We start from the raw sequence: 24,025 nt of genomic DNA, 5'->3' as shown, positions 1-24,025 counted from the left end.
TTTTTTTTTTGAAAATTAAACAAAAGGAACTTTTCAAAAAATTTTAGATATTTTCATAAAATTTATATTCCAACTTACAAAATTTAATCAATAAGAAAAGAATGACATTGTTGAACATTTGTTTCTCTGTTGGAAAATTTTGGTTAGTTTGAATGAAATTTTGATGAAAGTATACATTTTTCATCTTCACCTGATAATTAAACAAAATGAAAAATTTAATAAAATTTTTATCATAAGGTCCGTTCAAATACAACAAATGATAATGTAATAATTTCTTTGAGAATGAACAAAATAAATAACTGTTTTCTTTTTGAAATTAAAAACTATTTATTATCCAAGCTGAAATTTTGAGAACGATTGTCAATTTTCTCTATTAACAAAGCTTCATTTTAAATAAATAAATAAATAAATAAATAAAATAATAGACTGAAAATGAAAAAAATTCAACAAACAAAGAAATCCTTTTAAAAGTTGAATTTTCAAAAATCAAGAAGTTTGTTAAATTTTTTTCCATGAAATCCATATTTAAATGTGACAAAAATGTTTTTTTGAAGTATAAATATTTTGATATATTTTAATTATTAAAAATAATAGAAAATAGTTCATTTCAAGAGATCACCCTCACGTTTGTCAGAATAAACAGAATTTTGTGAAAAAAATTTTCCACTTTTTTTCAATTTTTTATTCATTGTGATAAAAAAGGAAATTTTTGTCATTAATTTTTTCTTTAAATATACAAGTGCATTTTCAATTATTATTGAGATATAACATTTTAATGCTTCTTATTAAAAGCATTTTTATGAAGAACTAATTTTTATCTTTCATTCCCATAATTATTTATTTTCATTTATTCATTTTTCTCCTGCATGCTGATAATTGTGCTAATCTGCTTTTTTCATCATTTATTTGGCTCATACACAGATGAAAATGCAGAAAATATTGATACCATCGTTCAACCGAAAGATGAACAAATGAAAGAACAACAATTTTCAAAACACAAATTGACGTCTTTCCTGCAGAACTTCGAAAACTTTTCTCAATCAGATTTGATGAAGAAAACACAGAACATTAAAGATTATTGTGAAAACGAGAAATTGATAAAAGAGAAAACTTTCATTCATGGATGCTTTGAAAAAAAGAACTCATCGATAGGATTAAGAGCGATGAATCTTTGCCAGTCAAACAGAAACAGTTTATTTCTTGTTGATTCACTCTCAAGTGCAAGAATCGAAGATTGCCAAATTTTCATTGAAAAAAGCCAAACGAAGTGGATTGTGGAGAGTTTTGGAGGAAGAACAGTTTTTTCAAATGTTTCGCTTGCTCCTGAGAAATCAAAGTCTTTTGTGCCTTGCATTCAGCATGACGGGAGAACAAAAAACTGGTTTGAAGACTTTTCATCTTTGGAATTGAATTTCTGCCATTTCTCCTCATTCTGCGTTGATGGAACCCAACCATTTGTTGGAAGCTCTGATGCACAGAGAGTGTTTGTGAGTGGATGTGCATTCGAGAATGTTTCGCATTCAAATGTTGAACAAAATGTTTGTCCACAAAGCTTGAAAAGAAATATGATTGGAGGAAAATGCTTTGTGACAAACAGCCAGTTTTCTTCTGTGGACAATGCATATTATGGAAGCATATTTGAAGGACTGATTACACAGAGTGGAATGTTTGGGGCTTTCAACAGCACATTTGAGAAAAGCACAAAAACAGTCATTGCAACAAGATGCACAAACAGAAATGATGATATTGAATTTGTTGATTGCATTTTCACAGATTTGACTGGAAGCAATGGTGGTGCAATTAATCATATTTCAAGTGGATCGGCAACAATTGTTCGTTGTGATTTTGTGGTATGCCCATTTTTTTTTTTTAATTTGACTTTGTTAATGTTCTTCGATAATCATTTTCGTCTTTTGTGATTTTATTTTCTCTTTTTAAGAGATGTTGGAGTTCAGTGGCAGATGGAGCAATTCTTCTGAATCAAGGGAAGCAGAATATGGTAAATTGCTCATTTTCTTTTTGTTGGTCAAATCAAACAACAGGAGGTGCGACATTTCTAAATGCTGCAAAAGGAACATATGTTGGATTGAACTTTTCTTCATGCTTGGATTCCAAAGGAGGAAATTGTGCTCACTTCAGAAATGGTCAGTCTTCACTTTTTGATTCATGTTGCTTTGTGAACGGAACAACGACGGGAAATTTAAATGGAGGTGCTCTTGAAGAGCTTGGATCAAATCCAGCAACAATCACGAATTGCCTTTTCAAAAATAATACTGCATCTCAGGTGAATGGAGGTGGTATAACATTCAATATTTACTCTGACAACTATGCGAACGAATTCTCAATTGAATATTGTCTTTTTGATAACAACACAGCAAAAGAAGGACACGATTTCTATGCTTCATCCAAATATGCGAGCGTGATAAACTTCAATTGCTTTGTTGGATGTCGATCTCTATCATCGAATTTGACAGGTCGAAGAGTAGTGATTGAAGGAGGGTCAGCAAGTGATGACTGGATTCCATTGTTTGTTGGAAAAGTGCATGCAAACGGTGGAAATGGAACAGATGAGTGGATATGTGGCACAGCTGACAGACCTTGCAAAACATTGAACCATTCACTGTGGATGTCTGATGTGAGGAGAGAAATGCAAGAGTTTGTGTTTGGCAAAGGCGTATATGGGGATACTGAGCTGGCGGTGAATGCAATGTGGATGAAGTTTGAAGGCAGTGGGGCAAGTTCGACAAGCATGGAGCCAAGAGCTGAGGGAGGTGCTGGGATGAAGATCACAAGTGGAAAGCTGATCGTTGAAAAGATATGCCTGGTTCACAATTCTGGATTGTGGAAAGGATCGCATCTGCTCAAGATTGAAGGAAGGGCAGGAGTGGCAGAGCTTCGAGATGCAGTGTTGAGGAGTGAAAGAAGTGCAGAAGAGGATGAGCAAGCGGAAGTGTTTGAGAAGAGTGCCATTGAGATTGGCGATGGAGAGTTGATATGCAACAATGTTTCAATGAAATGGATGAAGAGCAAACTGGAGCTGGTGAGAATTGGTGCAGCTGGAACTGCAAGGATTGAAGCGAGCACATTTTTGGAGATTGAACGAAGCGAAGGAGATGGAAGTGCGTTTTGTGGAGTTGTGGAAAATGGAAAGGTGATGGAGTTGAATGGTATTTCATTTGAAGGTTGCAAGTGTCTGAGTGGGAGCGGTGGGGCATTGTGGTTGGAGATGAAGATGGGAAGCAGAGTGGGGATTGGGAACATGACTGGTTCTGATGAGAAGACGATGTTTGAGTCATGCAGTGCAGGAGGATCAGAAACAAGAGGGAATGGAGGAGGAGGATATGGAGGAGGAGTGTATTTATATGTCTGCGAGGGGATGAGAGATTTTGTGGTGAAAAATGTTGGATTTTCGAATTGTGAGGCGAGAGCTGGGAAGAACATGTTTGTGAGTGCAGATGATTTGCAGAAGGTGATAAACACAACAACAATTGAATTTCAGCCGAATATGGATGTGTATGATGAGCTGAGTGGGTTTGAGAGGAGCACCGCAAATGAAAAGCTAGTGATAGCTCTTGTGGTGTATTTGAGAGAAGTAAGCGTGCCAACAATTGTGGGAAGCGAAGATGGTGTGCATGATTTCAGCAGATGTGGATGTGAAATGTTTGCATGCCGGACAATCAAAGGAGCGATTGATGCAGTCGGATCAGCAGAAGAGCACAGAATTCGGATGAGAGAAGGATATAAGCTCGATGGCGAGGCAGTTATCGAAGGTGGTCATTTTGTGTTTGACACAGTGAACGAGTGGGGTGAAATCGTTGTTGGGACAGATACTGAAAAGCAACAGGATGCACTTCTCATGCTTTCAGCTGACACACAAATTATAAAGATGACGCTGGTTCTGAAGGAGTCGCTCTGTGGAAGAGAGGCGTTTGTTGAGGTGATGGACAAAACGCTTTCAATGGAGAATAACAAAATGAAGATGATGGAAGGGGTGACTGCTGTGGATTATGAGTATGTTCGAGTGACTGGAGGGAAACTGGTGATGAGGAATTGCGAGATTGTGGAGGGAAAGCATGTGATCTTTGGTGAAAATGGGATGCTGTCAGTGAAAGGTGAAGGAGAGTTGGAGATGGATGGCGTTATGTGCAAGGGTGTTGGATCAACAGGTGTTGATGGGATTGTGGTGGTATCATCGAGTGGAAAGAGCCATATTCACAATTGCGAGTTTGAGGGAAAGGAAGGATGCGAAAGTGGATTTGGGAAATGGAGCGGAAGCTGGAACGTGGAGATGGAGAATGTGAGTGTTGCTGGGATAAAACGAAGAACAGGGGATGGGGGATGCTTTGCTTTTGGAGGAGGAAATGGGATAAAGATGGAAGGGAGGAATTGCACGATGAGTGGATGTTCTGTGAGTGAAGAAGAGAGCAGCGGAGGTGGGATAAAGGTGGAGCTTGGTGTTGCATCAGAGTTTAAATTGGATGGATGGAAAGTGAATGGATGTTCTGCACAAGGAAGAGGAGGAGGGATATTCCTTATTGGATGTGCAGGATCGAAGAACGACTTTGTGCTGAATGATATTGAGTTTGGAGGGAACAGTGCAGCAGAAGGGAAGGATGTTTTTGTGGAGTGTGACGATCTGGTTGTGGGAGTTGTGAAGGAGAAATTTGTGGATATCAGAGGGAGAGAAGGGGAGAGCGTGGAGATGGAAGGGATTGACAGAGGATATTTCAAAGAAAGAGCTGCTTCATTGGATCTGTTTCTGAAGGAATATGTGGGAGGTGTAGTGGATGTGTGCAGGACTGGTGTTGATGTTATTGGATGTGGGAGCGAAGAGTATCCGTGCAAGACACTTTTGAGAGGATACAAGAATGCAAAGCAATGGAGAGGGAAGAAGACACTGAATGTGAGTGGAGCTGTTGAGATCGAAGACAAGTTCGATGTGAGCATGTTTGAGATTGTGAAGAATGAAGGAGCGGAAAGTGCGAGACTGACAGTGAAATCGGTGATTGAAGGAGAAAAAGGCAGCTCTGTTCTTGGAAATACAGCAAGCATGCTGTTGAGAGGGATGGAGATAGGGCTGCCAGTCGAGTTTGTGCATGATATAGATGTTGTAATTCTGTCAAGATCAACAGCAGGAGGCGAAGAAGAGGCTGTTGTGGAGATTGAGAAATGCACATTTGTGGGGGATGGGACTGGGGTGAGGGAATATGCAATAATAGCTGCAGAGGGTGGAGTTGTGAGGATAAGTGAATGTGAGATGTCAATGATGGATATGACAGAGACAGGATTTGCATTTCAGTGCAGTGTTGTGGTTGATGGATGCACATTTTCAGAATGCAGAAGAACCGTTTCAGGAGAAGGAGGAGTGATGAGAGTGGTGATTGAGAATGGCAAAGAGATGAGAATGAACAACACAAAGATGAAAACATGCAGATGCGATGGAGAGGGAGGGAAAGGAGGGTTTTTGTGGATGGACTGCAGGGGAAACGAGGCAGAGACTCCGTTCATATTTGGTGAGGGATGCGAGATGGAAGTGAATAAAGCAGCTGTTGGAAGAAACATGTTCATATTTGCATCGAAGCTGAACAGTTGTGTGAGTGTTAATTCGTTCTTGTTTGATGTTGGGAACTGGAGCAATGATAGAAATGGATTTGTGGGAAATGATAGTGTGTTCACAGATACTGATTTGTTACGGTTTGTTATTCTGTTCAAGGGCAGAATTGTGCATGTGGCAGAAGACGGATATGATGTGATGAGTTGTGGGAGCATTGAAGATCCATGCATGAGCTTGTGGCAAGGACTGATGCATGTTGAGGATTGTGAAGAAGAGAGAATGATCGAGATTATGGAGAAGACGAAAATTGACGATAGACTTGATGTGTCTGGAATAAAGATCGAGGCACATGGAGGAACAATGATTGAGGGGGATGCGAAGGCAACAATTGTTGTTGAAGTGAAGCAGAGGATGGAAGGTGTGGGACTGGCGAACAGCAAGAATGCGGGATTTGAAGGGATCCGATTTGAAGTTGTGAAGGATGAAGAATGCTTGAAGACAGCAATAATGGCAAACAATGAAGGAGTTCTGTCACTCACAAGATGCGCATTGAGCATTGAAGAGAATGAATTTGTTGGAGAGATTGTTTTTGTCCACATGATCAAAGGAGAGTTGAAGGGAAAGGGAATTGAGATGGAAAGTGAAAGTGTGTGCAATGGAATGTTTGTTGTTGAGAGCGGGTGCAGATGCGTTGTGGAAGAACTGAAAGTGGAAGGATGCAAAGTGAAAAGTGGAGCATTGATATGTGTGAGAGTTGGGATGGAAGCAGATGAAAGAAAAGGGAATATTGACGATCAAGAGGCAGGGATTGGGATTGCGAACTCGAGCATTGGGTGGGTGGATGGAGAAGGGAGTGATGCGGTTGTGGTGAAGAGCGAGGGAGAGGTGAGTGTTGGGGCAGAGGTGAATGGAACGAAAGTGGAGGGGTGCAAATGCGGAAGAAGCACAAAAGGAGGAGGGATGTGTTGGCAGATGAGCGCTGGGGGCTGGCTCCGTGTGAGTGAATGCAGCGTGGTGCAGTGTGGATGCTCTGGGATCAGTGGGAGAGGAGGAGGTGTGTTTGTTGGGGCAGAGATTGACGAGGTGTTGGACTTTGTGTTTGAGGGAGATAAGTTTGAAGGGAACACAGCATATATTGGGAGGCACATTTTTGTTGCTTGCCACAACATCTCTTCACAGATCAACGAAACACAATTTGTGATGGATTTGAGAGGCATTTCTGGGCAGGCACACATGATATCAGGATCAGACACAACAGATCACAGGGAAGATACAGATTTGATTCCATTCATCACGAAATATCAGTCATCAACGATCTTTGTGAGCTCTGGAGGAGCAAAAGGCGGGGAGAACAACAGACAGTGTGGGAAAGAAGACAAGTGCTGTGAAACGCTGGGATATGGGCTGACGCACATTGTGCACGAGTATGGAACGCGAGTTGTGGTGGATGAAGCAAGTGAAGTGGAAACAGAGATCAAGCTGGAGAATCTCACACTGCTGGCAAAGGGAAGCAGGGCAACAGTCGAGATGAGCAGATTGGAGAGGAAAGAGAAGGGTTGCGTAGTTGAGTGCAAGGGGAATGTGAGTGTGGAGAGAATCAGCTTTGAGATTCCAGAAGTCTTTCCAACAGAACACGAGCAGATATTTTGTGTGGAGGAGGGGACACTTTCAATGAGTGAATGTTGCGTGAAGCCAGCTGAAGGATGCAATGTGTGCAGAATGCCAACGCTGATGCATGGAGAAAGATCGTCAGTCACAATAGCCGGATTAATTGTTTCACAGTTTGCATGTGCTTCGCTTGTTGAATGTGTCGAGTGTGAGGTGAAGTTATCAGAAGTTGTGGTGAAGAAAGGTGAGAGCAGGAATGGGTTGATTTGCATGAGGAATGGAGAGATGAATGTGAAGGAACTTGATGTGATGGATGTGAGGATTGAGAATGGGCCTGCTGTCAATATGTTGAGAGAAAGAGGAAATGAGAATAATGGAATGTTACGAGATGAGAAGAGGAGGAAGCAGCTGAGAGGTGATGAGAAAAGAATGGATGTGATGTTATCGAAGTTCAGCAACATCAGCAGAACAAGTGAAGGAGCGTGCGGAGTGGAATGTGAAGATGGAGAAGGGAAGATTGTGTTGCAAAACTGTTCGTTTGCAGAATGTGAGTCAAGAAGCACTCGGGGGATTGAAGCCTCTTTTTGCAGGTGCACGAGTTTAATATTGGACTCATGCACATTTGTGGGTGCTCTTGAGGAAAATGAACAAATGAAAGAAAAAGAGGGATTTGAGAGAGATGAAATATGCAGATGGAATGGCTCTGTTGTGGATGTTGAAGAGAGCGTTGTGAGCATGAAAGATGTGTCAGTTTCAAACTCATCATTGGGTGGGCTGTCTGTGAAGGGAGGAGAGGTGAAGATAGACTCAGGCTTCTTTGCATTCAATAGCTTGACGATTCGAGGCTTTCCATCAGCAAGAAGAAACATAATATGCTCTGATTCTTCTGAGCTGAATATCATGAGTCTGAAGGGAGGAGATGGTGTGAAGGATAATTCGTCATTGTGGATACTGAATGATGGATGCATCTTGAAGGGGATTGCTGAGGAGCGAGCATCACCACTGTTTATCCCAATTCTTCGATCTGCCACATCAGAACAGAACGAAGAGCTTTTGAACGTTGTGTTCAGAGGAGCACTTCTTCTGCCGTGCAACCTGTCGTTTCGGGTGACTTCCTCCATCGGAGATGTTGAGCAAGTCGAGACTCATGAAATACCCGACTCTGGCTTTGCGAGCGAAGAGGAAGTCAATGTTGCAATTGAATCTGGAATTGTGAGAACAGCAGACGCAAATGCAGAGGTGAGCGTGTGCATTCTGTTTGGAAATACAGAATCCCCATCTTTAACACAGTCATTCGTTTTGAAGAATGCGAGCATTACTCCACCAAAAGGAGATGAAAGGATAGTTGAAAGTGGAAAAGAAGAAAAATCATCATGGGCGTTGATTGTGATTGTGATATTTGCTGTGTTGTTCTTGATTGTTCTTGTTGTATCTATCATTCTGGCAGTTCGATGGAGAAAGTCGGAGAGAAGAACAGAAGAATTGGAAGAGATTGTGAATGATAATATCAAAAAGGATCCGAAGGCATTTGAGATGGTAACAATGGAGATGTCTCCAGAGGAGCAATGGAGGAGAGCAGAGAAGGAAGCAGAGAAGAAGAATGAAGAGAGGATCAAAAAGAGGGTGTATGAGAAAAGCTTGGGACACTCTGAGTCATCAGAGCATTTATTGAGTGAGAGTGGATCAACAGAATATATTCTGGGGAAAGATTCAGACAAGATCCCAGAATGGATGCTGGAGAAGGTTGATGAGAAAGAAGAGGAAGAGTCAAGAAAGCGAACACCATCTCCATCAATCTCATCCACTTCAACGACAGATTCAGATTCCACTTTTATCCGACCAGAGAGCATGTGTCCAACCACCTCGTCGATGTCGAATCTGGTGGATGCGATGGCCTGTTCATCGCCTCATGAAAAATTGATTGTGGACTTGAGGGATTCGCTGTTCATGCTGTTGCACGGAAGGAATGCCAAGAAGGAGATGGCAATTGGCTCACTGAAAGAAAGAGAACAAACAGCTTCCCAAATTATGTTCTGGGTGGCCAATCTCGCACTGCATTCATTTGATGAAATGGAAAATCCTCTTTCTTCTCTTTCCAATCTCAGTCCGCACATTGTTTTATTCTCTGAGCATATGGTAATCTGCATTGTGATGCACTCAGATTTATTGTCCGATGATGACTCAGATTCTTCATCCATCTCTTCGTCAATAGTTGCAACGTCTGCAACTGACGATGACGATGATGAATCACTTCCCTCATCAGCATTTGAGGATGAGGATGACTTCAAAAAAGAGTGCTTGAGGTGGAAGGCACCAGAACTGCTGATGAACAAGAAAATGGAGGCAACAAAGGAATCAGTTGCCTTTTCGATTGGGATGATGCTGTGGGAGTGCTTGACACTGCAGATCCCGTTTGGGGAGTATCCAGCAGAGGTGGCAGGGCAGAAGATTGTGAACGGAGAAAAGCCAAAGCCAGAGGCTGTTGAAAACTCGTCTTTGAGCAACGCAGTGAGATGCACATTGTGCCAGCAGCCAAACGATCGGCCGGCACTCACTGATTTGAAGAAGGAGTTCATCCAGCACTTTCCAGAAGGAGCAATGGTCATGACCATTGCTGATGCAGTTGATTGCCAGATGCCATCTGAGTGCAACTCGCAGATCCCTGATTCAAGCAGCTCGCTCATATCATTGTGAGTGTGCGAATGGCTTCAACTGCATCTTCTTCAAAAAGCACAAACGGCGTTTGCCAATGAAAGAGATCCAAACGAGGTTGGAAGATCTTTTCTGATCAGAAAACGGCTCCTCTGAAAACGGTAATATTTCGATGCTTGTGGAAGTATTGAGCATGCAATCCATTGCTCTTTCGGAAAGATCGAGCGGAGTTCAATCCGAGCTTTGGAAAAGCTGTGCAAATGCTGTTTGAACCGAATGGGAGACATATTATTTCAGTTTGTGGAAATTCATTTCAAGCACTTTCTGAATAATGCTTGCTCCATTTTTTTGCCTTTGAGTTTATTGTCAGGTTTTGCTCTTGGTTGAGCGTGAGAATTCGATTATGTGATTCAATTCATTTCGTTTTCTTCATTTTTTCTTATTTATTTATTTATTTATTTATTTATTTTTAAATGAGAATAATGAATGGTTTTCTGACCAATCAAAAACATGCTTTTGAGAAAAGTGCTTCCAAGAGTTGTTTTTGCTGTTTTGTCTTTCCTGGTTGCTTGTTTGCATGATTTTGGCTCAAAAGAAGAAACAAACAACAATCACTCAAAGCATCAAACGAAGAGCACATGCAAATATTGAAAAACTGAGCAAAAAAAGTTTGAAAATGAATGTGGGAGTTGAAAAAACTTTGTGCAACTTTTGCAGTCTCTCTTTTCAACAGCGCGAGAGTATTTAGTTCCTAAAATAATTGCCCATAACTATCTTCTCTTCCTTCGTAAAAACCTTTCGATCTTCAATTTTATTGTAAACAATTGTTTTTAAGTGAAAAATAATGTATCCAAGCCAGAAAGTCAAGTTCAACTTCAATCTGTCAAGCCATTGTCAAACAAAAGACGAACCAACAATTTCAATTGCATTATTGCCATTTCAGATTTTGAGTATCGTTGAAAATCATTGCCTTTCGTTCGAATCCTTTAGTTGCTCTTTCATGTTCAAAACCCTCAGGAAAGCAAAAACAGTTATTTATTGATGCTCTTTTCCATTTCACTTTTTTTTGTTAATGAGTCTCTTCCACAGTCATTTTCTCCTTCATTCACTCATCCCAAAAATCTCATGCCACAATTGGATCGATTTATTTTATTTCATCTTGGAGCGTGCACGAAATAGAAATAGACCCTTTTCTTTTTTTATGATTACAATTGCTCGCATTTCTGAAGCAAAGCAGCAAAAATACCACAAAACTTATCTGTTCTTCTTCATTCGTCTTCTGTTTCATTTGATTTTGGCTTCCTTCAACAGCCACTTCACCTGCTTGCCAAGTCCCGCCTTGCTCAGCTCTGCATCCTTCACGCTGCTCACCGCAATTCCCAAACTCTTTCCCGCTTCCTCTTCGCAAAAGCCTGCCCCTCCATAATCATATGCTTCTTGCCCCTTTCCGCTCTCACTCCTCAGTGACTCTGAACGCGATATATGGTGACTCCTGTGTCCATGTCGATGATGCCTGTGATGAGAATGGTCATTATTCATTGTGTGTTGCGCATCCCATTCTTCAATCAATTTGCTCAGTGAAGAGTTTTTATCTCTTCTCAGGAAGCTATTGTCACAATACCCATGAGAGCAATCATGATGTCGCCTGTGATGCCTTTGTTCATGCTTTGTGGTTGTCTTCAACGAACTCACCATCGAGCTTGCATCTGAACTGTCTCTGCAAAGCCTAGATTCACTCTGCTCCTTCTCTTCCCCTTTGGGTTCATCATTTAATTCTTCATCTGCGTTTCCTCCTCCTTTTCTCTCTGATTTTCTTTTCTCCACACAGATGATACGAGCAGATTTCTCGCTAAGTCCTCTTTTCTCAAATCCTTTTTCCAATGCTAGTCTCTTTTCTTTGCCATCTTCATCACCTTCATCATCATCATCGTCATCAAATATCAAGCTCTTTTTTTCCTTTATACGCAAATTCTCTTTTCCCTTTCCCCTTGCTTTTTCCTGACTCAAAACATCCTTCGTTATTTCTTCTCCTCCATCCTTTTTCTTCAAAATATTATCATCATCTTCTTGTTCAGAACCTTCAATATATCTTCTCTGAAATATGTGCTCTTTTTCCTCTTTTTTGTTTACTGTGCTTCCTCTTCTTTTCATCTTTTGCGCTTCAAACAGATCTTGGTCCTCTTCTTCAGATGCATCTCCAATCTCAAATATCTCGTCTCTCCCAATGCTAATTTTCTTGCCTATTCCTGTTTCCCATCTCTCTTCCTCTCTCCTTTCAGCCTCGTAAATTCTTGGCTCTTTTCTTTTTCCTCCTCCTCTTTCGTCTTCTTCTTCTTCTTTAATTCCTGTTTTAATCTTCTGTTTGCTTTCTTTTCTATCCTCAGCATCATCATCAATGTGCCACTCGTAAATCCCTGACCCCCGCTTCAAAGTGTCGTATGCTTTGTCGCTTTCTTCTGAGCTATCTCCTTTTCCTTCAGCAAAATCCTCCATCTCGCTCTCCCCGCATCCCCCAATCATCGCAATGTCTGCCAAAGAGACTGTAATCGGACTTGATGCACCTTCTCTCTTGAGCACAATCTGCTCTGAAAGAAGCGAAGAATATGGAAAGTCGGAAGAAGGCAAATCGATCCTGCTGATATCAGCTTCCAAAGATGTTTCGCCTGAAGACAAAGCAGTCTCTGCCTTCATTTCTGTATTTTGCTTCGAAGATAATAAAGGTTCTTGCATTAGCGACGATACCACTGAAGAGGATTCCCTTAGGCCTGATGAAGATGGAGAAGTGATTTCGCTATGCGACATTTTCATCTGATTCGGTGAATCATGCAATGCATTTGTGTTCGCCAGCAGAGATCTGTCAGTCTGTTCAGCTGATAGCCCTTGAGTCACTTTGACAATGTGCTCTGCCTTTTCTTCCTTCATTCCTCCACCCAAAAAGCCCAACCGAAATCGTTTTCTCGGGGGCTGCACGTTGCTCATTCGATGGAGTTTTTCATCAGCGCTTGCAGATGCACGAGCAACACTTTCTGCGCTGATGTGTTCCGCATGCAATTTCGGTTCATCTTCTTTGGCAGCTTCTCCAAGTCCGAAAACGCTTCCCAAAAAACCTTTTCCTTTCTCCCCATCATTGGCACCTGATTCTTTTCTGTTCGCCTTCTGCTGCCCTTTCTTGCTCTCAGCATGCCCCACATTCACTTTTTCTTTTGATGTAAGTTTTTCAGTCATCGGCAAAAACAAGTCATCCTCATCAATTGACCCATGTACTCCATATGCTGTGCTAGGTGACTGCACGGCTTCGCCGTCTTCTATCTCGCGACTCGTTCCGTCATATGCCTCCGAAAACAGTTTGTCAAACTCTTCGTCCCATCCTTCTGATTCCTCCCAAGCTCCTTCGTCTTCGCTGCCCACTTGCCTTTCCTCTATAATTTGCGTGCATTTGTCTGCTGTTTTGTCGAGACCGACTAAAGCAATCTCCATTGACAAAATGCAATTCATAAACAAATTCTTCTTGTTTGATAATCCCAATTGAATCAAATATACAACTTTCCCAATTTTTCTGGAATTTAAATTGCCCTAAGATTCTGTGCTGTTTGGCCTCCTCACTCCTCCGTGAAGCAAGAAAAGCGCAAAACAATTATATTAAAAATATAAAAATGGTCCTGATCCGCTCATAATTATTCTCTCCTGCCTCTTCCAGGCATCCATCATCCGTCCCAGACCTTCAACCATTCGTGCCTCTCTGATTGTGAAGTGCTGAGAAGCAGCCAAGCAGAAGTGCTCTTTGTGAAGTGCTTCCAAAAACAAACTCAACAGCCAATTTCTCAAAAGAGGCAGGCAAAAAAGTGATAAACGGATTGGGAAGGGAAAAAACAATTAATAAACAAATAAATAAACTGCACAATAACGCAATCTCAAAGGTAACCACGAATTCTTGCTGTGAGGTGAGCCAGTCGCATTCCATTTTGTTCTTCTTCATGGCTGGCAATCTCCCCTTTATCCTTTCCCTCTCAAAAACTCGTTTTTCCAACCATTCCTTCTCCCAAACTTCTGGCATTCGGCTGAAGCAGGCGTTGCTTTGCAGATGTCCATCAATAGCTCCAGAAACACTTTCCCAGGCAATATGCTCATTGTGGTGGCTGTGGCATTGCAGGTGTGTGCATCGTGGCTGCAAATGAATCATAATAATCTGCTCCAAAAAAAGAATGGAAAAAGTGAACACGAAAAATGAAAAAAGAAAATCATAGAATTCTGAAACCTTGGGGCAAATAAGCTCCAAAAGAAAATGGCTGAAATGGAACTTGGGGAGCATAGCAAAAAGGAGAATAATATCCAGCCATCCCCTGCAGCACTGGGGCACTCTCTGCTGGCTGAAGCACAGGCACCGCTTTCTCCCCATTTTGCTCCCCAGAAGCTTTCTCGGAGCTGTTTTCTGCAAGGCGTCGCTGCTTCTGCGGTCGAACTTCTTCCATTCCATCATCTTTGCTCTTGTCTTTCCCATCCCGTTTTTCTTGCGCAATAAATGCCTGGAACAGCGCACCTTTCGATGATTGCTGTGGCTCTTCCCTTTTTGCACTGCTGTCGCTCATCGACGCTTCAACAGCCTCCAGCTCGCTCATCATTGCTTCATACAAAATCGGCTTTGTCCCGAACCGTGGCATTGCCGGCACCTCCTCTTCACCACGTTCCCCAATTTTTATTTCCTTGCGCGCCTGCTGCATCTTCCTTACCAGGTTCTCGGGAGGCACAAACGAAGGCCTTTTCGCTTCCTTTTCTTTTCGCTTCGCCCTCTCCACCTCCAGCGCCATCGACTCCAGGAAGTGCAGGTCCGAAACCATCGTTTGCACGTTCATCTCTGACAGACGCACAAACTGCTGCGGCTGCCTCTTCCCCGTGCACCCGCTCTGTTCTTTGTGTTTCTTCACACACTCCACACAGCATGTCCGCACCCCGCACTCCGGGCACTTGTACTTCCACTCCTGCTTTTTGCATATTTCGCACATGCCCTCGTCTGCCATCTGCGACTTGCTGCGCTAAGAGTGGGCTTTTTCAAAAAAATTCACTCAGCACAAAATAACCTATGGGCCAAGAAAAAAAACATCCACTCCAAATACCCTATCCATCAGGCACTTTTGTCTATCTTCAAGCATGCGAGCAGATAAGCACTTGCAAAAATTCGTTGAAGTCGCTCAATCGGAAAGAGATTGGAAAAAAAGAGATTTTCATTTTTTCAACTTGAAACAGAAGTTTTGAAAGCTTCGTCTGACAGCTTCAATTCATCAACTTAAAATTACCCATTTTAAATAAACATGCAAAAATATAGGGGGAAAAAAATATTGAGCAGGAAGAAGTGAAGCAGTGGAAAACACAATAATAATGGAGAATGCTTCAAAACCACAACAGAAAACACACACAACCAAAAATCTAACAAAAAGCTTCACGAAAAACGCAAACATTAAAGCAATATTACAACACAAATAAATCGAAAAATGAAATTGAAAGTGAACGGAAAAGAGAAAAAATGAATGCAACCGTCTAGCAAATCGACTCTCCCCTCTCTTCCTTCTCCTTGATCCTCTTCACTGTGCACCGCAGCTGCTCTCTGTCTTTCTGCGAAAGAGCCCCGCTGCGCATGTGGGCCTTCCAGGAAGGCGGCAGCACGAGGCGGTCGAAGGGCACAGGCTGCGCCAGGCGCTTGGCATCGAAGGTGCGCAGCAGATAGATGGCCAGCTGCTGGTCGGCTGTGCGGATGTGGCTCATGATCCACATCGAGCAGAACGCCACAACATCCGACAGCGGCGCCTCGCCTGCCTCGATGCCTGCCACAAACGCCAGCGCCGAGCCCAGCAGCTCCACGTGTGCCTGGCAGTGTCTGCTCTGCACCTGCGCCGGATAGTGCGTGGCCTCCATCATCTGCTCCTCGTCTGCAAAGTGGATCATCGCCACTGCCAGCAGCTTGTCCCCTGCCTGCGCCACCTCTGCCAGCGGGGCGTGCTGCGCAACCAGCGCCACAATTGCTGCCAGCGTGTCGACCAGCACGTGGTGTGCCTCGTCCATCCGCCCCACCTGCGTCACCAGCTCTTCGCTCCACACAATCTGCTCCTCCTCCGCAGAGGTTGCAAGATGCTCAATATACATCGTTTTGCTTTGAACGCCACGGAGTATTCGCGGAAGAGGAGAAAAGCACAGCGCAAACACCATCAGCATCACTATCAGAAATATGATGAACAGCACAATGACAAGCGAAGGAATTACATTCACAACTCCCTTGATGTACTTCTCCCGCAGGAGCTCTGCCATTTTAATCCCATCTCCAAGATCAAATTTTGAGGCTGTCGTGATGAACTGAAAAGACGGATTGGTCGGAACAAGCTCCTCGTCCTTCGCGTTTGTGAGTGTCTGCACGTTGTCAATGAAAAGCAGAAGAAGAGCATTCAGCCCATAGAACTCGTCTGTCATGCCTGCAATCCGACCTTCTTTGCACAGCGCTTCATTCAGCATGAGGCACTTCACTTTGCTGTTCAGCAAGGTTTCCACATCGTGGTTGACCCCCTGCGACCTCGACGCTGTCATCGAATCTATCGCATCATCGCCAGACGGAGGAGCTGAATCCGAGCCCACAAGCAAAATGCTGTTGAGCGATATCAGCAGCGAGTTCAGCCCTTTCAGCACAGAAGCCACCTTCTGCTGCGACAAGAGAAAGGATGTGTTGAAGAGAACAGGAGAAGTAATCTGGAGAGATGCCTGTGTTGCCTCCTCAAGAGAAGAAGACGTTGAATGATGTTTCGATGAGTGCTTGCTCATCTCCTTCAATCTTTCCTGCCACTCTTTTCCATTTGAGCGCTCATACTCAAACACAGCTGCATGCTCCTCCCCTACCGTCGAGTTGCTCACGAGCATTGCTGCAAATCCTGCTATTTGTGAAGTCAGCACACTTCGTTGTCCTTCCATCGCAAGCTTTCCCATCTCATCGCTGATAAGCACACTCTCAACAATCACCAGTGCAAAGAACACAGCAATGACCGACAGCATCAAGCACATTCCCCAAATCATTCGAGAGAGATAGCTTGCAGGCACAATGTGAGTGAGATGACGCAACTGTTCCTCAACGTCAGTTGAACGCTGCTCCTTTCGCTTTTGAGCATCCTCTTCGTTTGCTTTTGCCAGTTCGGTCAGCATTTCCAGCTCTTCCTCAGATTGTTTGTCGATAACTTTGCGTCGTGCATGGTGATGATGCCGAGAAGAATGCCGCTGAGATGCAGATTTTGAACTGTCATTCTTGATGCTTGTAATTGTGCTTGATTCATCTCCTTCATCACCCTCTATAGAAGAAGCGTCCTCTTTCCTTTTATTATTATTGCCTGTAATTTCTTTTCTGTTAAGTGAAGATTTAGTGGAATCATATTTATGTGTTTTCTCTTCAGCAGCATTCTTTCTTTCTTTTGGAAGTTCAGATGCCACAAATACTGTCGGCTGCGGATCGAATGAAGATTGATTTTTGAGAACAAATTTTGAACTGTCAATTGATGTTTGCGTGTCAAATACAGAAGCATTTGTAAAAACTTTTTTATCCGTCCGTTCTGAAAAACCTTTATCGAACAATCCTTCTGGCACCTGAGGCGAATAATTTTGTAATGAAGCAAAAGGAACATATTGATAATGTGGTGATGTTGGATTTTGCGTCATTTCCACTTTTCCATCTTGAGCCAACTGCTGCTGTTTCGAGTCCTTTGGATAATCAGCTATCGTACTGCGATATGGTTGCAGCTGATATGTATTAATTGGATAAGCCAGGGAAGCAGAAGGAGAAATGGAAGGGCTCACCATTGGGCACATCATTATTTGGGACTGCGGAAGGCTGGATGTTGGAGTTGCTATGAATGGATATGAAGCCAACGCAGGTGCAGATTGCGTTGGAGTAGATAAAGAAGAAGCAGTTGAGTAAACAGAACCAGAGCTTGTGGTGTATTGCGTGACTGTGTGATGGATCGGCTTTGCTTCTCTGACTTTTGCTTTCTCTTCTTTCAGCCTTAGTCTTCTCTGCTTTTCTTCTTCCAATTGTTTCTTTCTGAGTTCCTCTCTTTCTCTTTCCTTCTCCAGCAGCATCTGGTTTCTCTTTGCTTTCGTCACAAATGTTGGATCAAGCCTTTCAATCTTCCGTTCAATGCTGTCCTCATCCAGCACGCACAGCGTTGTCAGGCTGCACTTTCTGTGCTTGATGACATCTGAACGTGCTTTGAGCACAGGTCCAATCATAAACGCAAGCGTGACAACCACACCGATTGTGCAGCACACCGAAGACGCAATCAGCGCCTGGTCTGCCTGGACGATGGAGCTGGAGACGCACAGAACAGACAGCTGCTTCAGAGATTCAGCAATCGAAATAGGGACATTCATAATAGAAGTCATGTAAGTGTCGTGGAGGAAGTAGAGAAGAGTGATTGGATCATCTGAATACTGGCTGGAGGAAAGAGAAGATGGATAATGAGATTCTGAGAATGAAGACGGATCAAATTTGTTCATTTTGAATCCAAAAGAATTACCACCTCCTGGTTCGTCAACTTGATCCAACAGAAGCTTTTCGAATTCTTCAGCAAGTGATCCAAACTCTGCAATGCAGTCAGCCACCCACGAAAGCGCATTGAGAGAATCTGTCTTTAGAGCAACATACGACGACAACTGCGACAAGTCAGAAGGAACAGGAAGCAGAAGAGTGGGAGCAAAATAATTGCTGTGCCAAAAGGAGAGGTATGGCGATGAGTCGTATAGCATTGAGAAGTTCGTCATGAATGCTTTTGTGTGCAGCTGAATGATCTTATTGAGGATAGATAATGTGTGTGTGATGAGTGATTGAGAATCAGTCAGCAGAGAAATTGAATGAAGTGAATTTGATGGTGAATGTGTGGAATTTGCATGAGGATATTGTACTTCTTCATAGATGTGTGAATTGTTTTGAAGTGGCTGTGTTATTTCAGAAAAAGGCAAATACGATTGTAAAGGTGTATGCGAATGAAGTGTTGTTATAAGATTGTTGCGAAATGAATTGTCAGTTGTGAGTCGAGATGAAATGCTCTGAATTTGTGGTGTGGATGAAATGCGTTGAAGTTTGTTTTTGTCTGATTGAAATGAATATCTCCCCAAATGCTGAGCATCAAATGTTTGAGAAGACGTTTGAGAAGAGTGTTTATCTAAAGTTTCACAAATACTTTTTTCGTCTCGTTCAAATTTGAACGAGACTGTTGATGGTGACGAAAAAGTTGAATGTTCACTTCCTTTGTTGTAATGCTCCTTCCATTCGGTGTGTAAATCCTCTTCTTTTCTCTCTCGATTCTTCGTTGTTGCTGTTGTCGTATGGTTGAGAATTGCTTCGAGCACCTTCAGCTCCAGCGACGTGTCCTGCACAAACCGCACCATTTGGCTCGCTGACTCGGAAATGGCGATGGAAAACTTGATGTCCTTCAGAAACGTCTTCACTCCATTCATCAGCACTTCGTTCAGAATAAAAGAAGTCACCAGAATCAGCCCAGCAACAATCCCCACCAACAGCAGAGATGGCACCAGGTAACCAAACTGCGAATTATTCTTGCTTTTCTCCTTATGTGCGGAGGAAGAGTCCGTTTTGCTCTTTTCCTTGCTGCTTTGAAAGCTGCTCGAGAGAGAAGAGGGATATTTCTTCAGGATCTCAGCGACATCGTGTGTCATCCCTTCGACAGCTGCCTCCGATGTGGAATATCGCGACGAAACAAGCTTGAAGGTGCTTGGCTGTTTGCTCAAGTGAGACTGATGACTGTCCTGCTGAGAAGACGAGGAGTAAGTTGAAAATGTGTCTGTTTTCATCAGCGGAGAAGGTGAGGGTGAAGGTGAAGAAGAGGAAGGAGGATGAGGAGGAGGAGGAAAAGGTGAAAGTGAGTGAGTATCAGCATGCGCAGATGGAAACAAATGGGAAGCATTTTTGATGTCCTCCTTTGGTGAAGGAGAAATAGGATGCTCTGTTTTTTCTGCATTTTTTGATGAAGAAGGAGAAAAAGGTAGCTTTGATGAAGGTTTGTCATTGCTTGTTTTCTCCTTCCGAATGTTCTGCATTCCAATGCTTTTTTGTTTCATGTCATTTTCCTTTTGCTGTTCTCCATCACTTTTCCCACTATCAAATGTCTGCTTCGTGCTAAACAGTGATGCATCGTTCATTTCATCCAGTATGTCATCTTCTCCTTCTTCATCCTCCTCTTCTCTACCATGTTCTTCCTTCTCTTCTTCTCTTCCTCTTTCTTCATCTTCCTCTGCCTCTCTCTCCACACTCGCGAAGCTGTCAAACCGCTCCTTCGCAATCTCCGTCAGACGCTGCCTCAGCTGGTCTTCAGCCATCCTCTCCTCTTCTGCTATTCTGAGCTGCTCAAACTTCTCCTCCTCCACCACAATCTCCCCCAAATGCAGCAGCTCTGCCCCGAACTCCTCGTCGTTGCACACGTCCATCAGCAGCCGGCCGTACCCGCCAATCACATTCACACTCAGCGGCGCCCTCTCCATCGCCTCTAAATACAACTTCTCGCTCCGCTTGGCTGCCTCCAGCGCTGCCTCGCAGCTGTGCATCACGCGGCTGCAGTTGATCGTCCGTCGGCACAACTCTTCCCACATCCCCCGCAAATGCAGCACAGCAGAAAGATACTCCCGCTGTGCCTCTTCCACCACTTGCATCACTCCATACGACCGCTCTGCTGCGTGTGCCGCTGTGTAGACCAATCCTTCATACACCTGCTGATTATCTCCGCCATCACTGCCCTTTCCTCCGCTGTTTTTCTCTCTTTCACCTTTGATCTTCCTCTTCCTGTGCTCCTTCAGCGCTCCTGACTCGTCCAGATGGAACTCCAACATCGCCATGATCCACTTGTTGAGGAGGCTGGGATACAGCTGCACGCCTTCCTGGAGCAGAAGATGGAGACGCGTTGTGACTGAGGCAGAGGAAAGCACTGTGTCAAAATAGGAGTTGGGATAAATGGCTGAATGTGGAATGATCCCGTCAGAAGTGAATGAAGAGGAAGCAAAAGAAGAACCTGAATGAAGAGTGGCAAGAGAAGACAGCGATGTGTGTGCGGGCGATGAAGTGAATGAAGCAGATTGTTCTTTTGAGTTGTGCAGCGTTGTCTGTGTATAATTGGGTACTACTGGAATCTTTCCAGCCATCTTCTCACTTGGCTTCTCTTTGTCTGTTGCTGTTTGAGTAATTTGAGAGGAAAGCAGCAGCGAACTTGCAGAAGCCATCAATCCCTTCTGATTTGATGCAAGTGATGGAACGTTCTTCCCCTTGCTGTTCATAATCGCACTGGCTACAACAGCCTTTTTGGCAGTGCTGAGCTTCTTGTGCTTCTTCGTGACGCCCAGCAGATGCTGCATAAAGAGCGCAAAAGTCACCCGCGCATCGGCAGAGTCGACGGCGACTGGCTTTTTGAGCGCCTCTTCGAGCAGCGCGAGCACCAGGCCGAGCACATCCGGGTCTTCACCGAACTCAGAAAACTGCAAAAAGCGCAGCGACGGCTCGATGTCATCGGGACTCTCCCAGTTCTTCACCAGCCGCTTGACCAGCTTCTCCTGGTCGACCAAGGAGAGATGCTGGACAGGCAGTTGAGATGAGGCAGAGGAAGAAGAAGAAGAATTGGAAGAAGAGGGGGATATTTGGAGGGGAGGCACATGGGGACGTGAGTGATGGTGTTTGGGTGTTGCGGTTGGAGATGAAACAGACTGAAATGAAGGAGAAACGGAGCGTTGAAGTAGATTTGCAGAAGAGGAAGAGGAAGATGATGGTGGTGATGTTGATGCAAAAGGAGATGAATGCGTTTGAGGAGGAGTCGAAGGCAGCGTTCCAAACAAGTTCTGATTTGGAAGAAGTGTGTTGATTTTCACCACTTCAGCCCCTCTGCTTGCTCCATTTTTGTGCCTCTTTGCCTTTCCGCCTGTTTTTCCCTCATTTGCTTTGAGCGCAGTGTGTGTTCTGAGCACATCCGGGTGGAATCTGTCGAGGCGGAATTCAGACTTCACCCCGTCCACAACAAGAGTAAAGCCGATGATGCGGCTGGAGCGGTGGCTTGTTGGGTGGAAGAGGCTGTGCAGACGCTGGCGCTGCTGATAGAAACGCTGCTGCAGAAGCGAATGAGGTGTGGGCTGAGAGGGATGTGGAGGCTCTTGTGACGTGGTTTGTGGATTGGGTGGTTGAGTGTTTGAATATAAAATGGAGGAAGGGGATGAGGTTGACGAGGAAGAAGAAGAAGAAGAAGAAGAAGGCGAGGGAGAAGAAGAAGACGATGACGAGGCTGATAATAAAAAGGATGTTGAAGTGGAATTAGTCATTTTTGAGAAAGAATCTTTATTTTCGTTTTCTATCGTCTTTTGTTTCTCCTCTTTATCCTTTTTGGTTGTTTTTCCTTTTGTTTGTTCATAAACAGGCTTCAGAAGCCATTTTCTGTGTGAATTTGCTTTTGATAGAAAAGCACCCAAAAAGGCAAAGAGAACAGGCAGAATGGCACAAATGATCCAAGAAAGAGCAGAAAGCGAATAATACACAGAAGATGAAGAAGACGAAGAAGGATTTGATGACAAAGAGAAAGAAGAGGAGGAAGAAGAGAATGTGACAGAAGCATCAGAATAAGTAGATGGAAAATGAAAATTTGATTTGACTGAAGATGGCTCATATTTCAGCTGCTCTTTTCTTACAATTTCAGGAGCTTTAGTTTCAGGGAGAGAGACTGCGCCCAGCTGCACCAGCAGATTCTGAATGAAGCCGATCGCAAAACTTGCCCAGCCAGCACCCGACGCGGCAGACAGCATGGCGCAGTAGATTGTGTTCGGCCGGATGGAGAAAAAGGGCTGATTCAGTGCCACAAGCAGCGCAAGCAGCAGGAACGCCAGGCCGATCCCGAGCGATGTGAAGACAGGGCTCAGAACCTGCAGCAGTGTGGCTGCCATCACAACAGCCGAAATGGCACTCTCTACAAACGCCAGAAGCCCCGTCCGCCGCAAAGTGAAGTCGCTTTTTTCAGACAAAGTGGGCTGGAAATGGAAGTAGAAGACAAGCACCCAAAACGCATTCAGCACAAACACAAACACAGCACCAGTTATTCCAAGATCAAGCCCCGAGCCGCCTTCGCAGAATGACAAGTTCGACTTGATGCTTATGGATATGCTGGACGAGTCAGCAATCGAAGAATTGATGAAGCACATCAGCGGAGAAAGAAGGAATATGATGTTGGGGATTCTCAGCACTCGACTTGTTAAAAGCAGAAGAAATGATGCTGTGTTCCGCAAAAACTGGTTCATCCTTTTTTGTGCTGTTGAGGTGAGACATAATGCAAACATTAGCAAAATAGGGATGATGCACAAAATCGAAGATATTATGAAAAAGGTAATTAGCGCAGTTGATGACAAAAATCGGATCGAAGGATCGAGATATCTTCTAAAAAAGATGGAAAAAATTCCACAGAAAATAAAGTTAACACATATTTATCATCATTTCTTTCAGATATTGCTGCGGGCAAACCCCAATGTCTTCATGACTTCGGGAAATCCCATCGAAAAAATATCCACTCGCTTGAACCCCAAAAAGCAAAGTTGGAACCCATTGATAATGCACATCAAAGTGAAAGTATTACGTGTGAAGGCTTTCCATTGCTGAGCCAAAAAATGACAAAACAATAAAATTTCTTTTTCAAATAAACAAAAAAACAAACTGGATATCCAGACTTCATAAATGCAAAAAGCCTATTTTTAAAAAGCAATAATTCAGTGAAATTCAATAATCATCAATTATATGGCGATACATTCGCGTTGAACTTGAAAAGTGCGCGGAAACGAGATTGTCTCCAAATCCGCTACTCAAATGTTTTGCATGTATCCGTCGCAGCGGAAGCATATCTTGTGCAAGCGCGCTTCCTCTATAACGTTGTTATAGGTCTTTTAAGACAAAAATTGCAATTGTTTGATCAACAATTAATATTATAAAATTATTTTTGAAATATTTATTTTAAATTGTGAAGTTTATTATAATTAGTTGTCGGCTTTTTGAATGTGATTCATTAAATGAATGCAAAAGAGAAAATGCTGTTTTCATCAAGAATTTTTGTATTATCAGCAAAATTCTTTTTAAACTTGATACACCAAAAATAATTCAATTTCGAAAATTAATAATTCGAATTCGGAATTAATATTTCAATTTCGAAAATTAATAAT

The 24,025-nt window shown here is 43.3% G+C and overlaps 4 protein-coding genes across 4 annotated transcripts; 1 reads left to right on the top strand and 3 right to left on the bottom strand.

Annotated features, from left to right (window-relative positions):
* Positions 1 to 1,163: 1,163 nt before the first annotated feature.
* On the top strand, positions 1,164 to 10,343 carry MONOS_7058 (uncharacterized protein; the record flags this gene model as incomplete). Its single annotated transcript, XM_067877353.1, has 2 exons — positions 1,164 to 1,850; positions 1,940 to 10,343. The coding sequence occupies 2 exons, from the start codon at positions 1,164 to 1,166 to the stop codon at positions 9,854 to 9,856; spliced, it is 8,604 nt and encodes a 2,867-aa protein (XP_067734102.1). The 3' UTR covers positions 9,857 to 10,343.
* Positions 10,344 to 13,309, bottom strand: MONOS_7059 (uncharacterized protein; the record flags this gene model as incomplete). The annotated part of the gene is made up of 1 exon (XM_067877354.1): positions 10,344 to 13,309. One exon carries the CDS (start codon positions 13,307 to 13,309, stop codon positions 11,099 to 11,101), a length of 2,211 nt encoding a protein of 736 aa, XP_067734101.1. The 3' UTR covers positions 10,344 to 11,098.
* Positions 13,310 to 13,472: 163 nt separating this feature from the next.
* MONOS_7060 (uncharacterized protein) lies at positions 13,473 to 14,891 on the bottom strand. The gene is made up of 2 exons (XM_067877356.1): positions 14,070 to 14,891; positions 13,473 to 14,000 (listed from the first exon to the last, which is right to left on the bottom strand). The coding sequence occupies exons 1-2, from the start codon at positions 14,827 to 14,829 to the stop codon at positions 13,939 to 13,941; spliced, it is 822 nt and encodes a 273-aa protein (XP_067734100.1). The 5' UTR covers positions 14,830 to 14,891; the 3' UTR covers positions 13,473 to 13,938.
* Positions 14,892 to 15,134: 243 nt separating this feature from the next.
* On the bottom strand, positions 15,135 to 23,708 carry MONOS_7061 (uncharacterized protein; the record flags this gene model as incomplete). The annotated part of the gene is made up of 4 exons (XM_067877357.1): positions 15,135 to 23,252; positions 23,337 to 23,467; positions 23,527 to 23,557; positions 23,617 to 23,708. 4 exons carry the CDS (start codon positions 23,706 to 23,708, stop codon positions 15,347 to 15,349), a joined length of 8,160 nt encoding a protein of 2,719 aa, XP_067734099.1. The 3' UTR covers positions 15,135 to 15,346.
* Positions 23,709 to 24,025: the final 317 nt, after the last annotated feature.

Source organism: Monocercomonoides exilis, assembly GCF_001643675.1.
Source record: "Monocercomonoides exilis strain PA203 chromosome Unknown scaffold5-2102611, whole genome shotgun sequence".
Lineage (NCBI taxonomy): Eukaryota > Preaxostyla > Oxymonadida > Polymastigidae > Monocercomonoides > Monocercomonoides exilis.
This window is presented reverse-complemented; position numbering and strand designations above follow the sequence as displayed.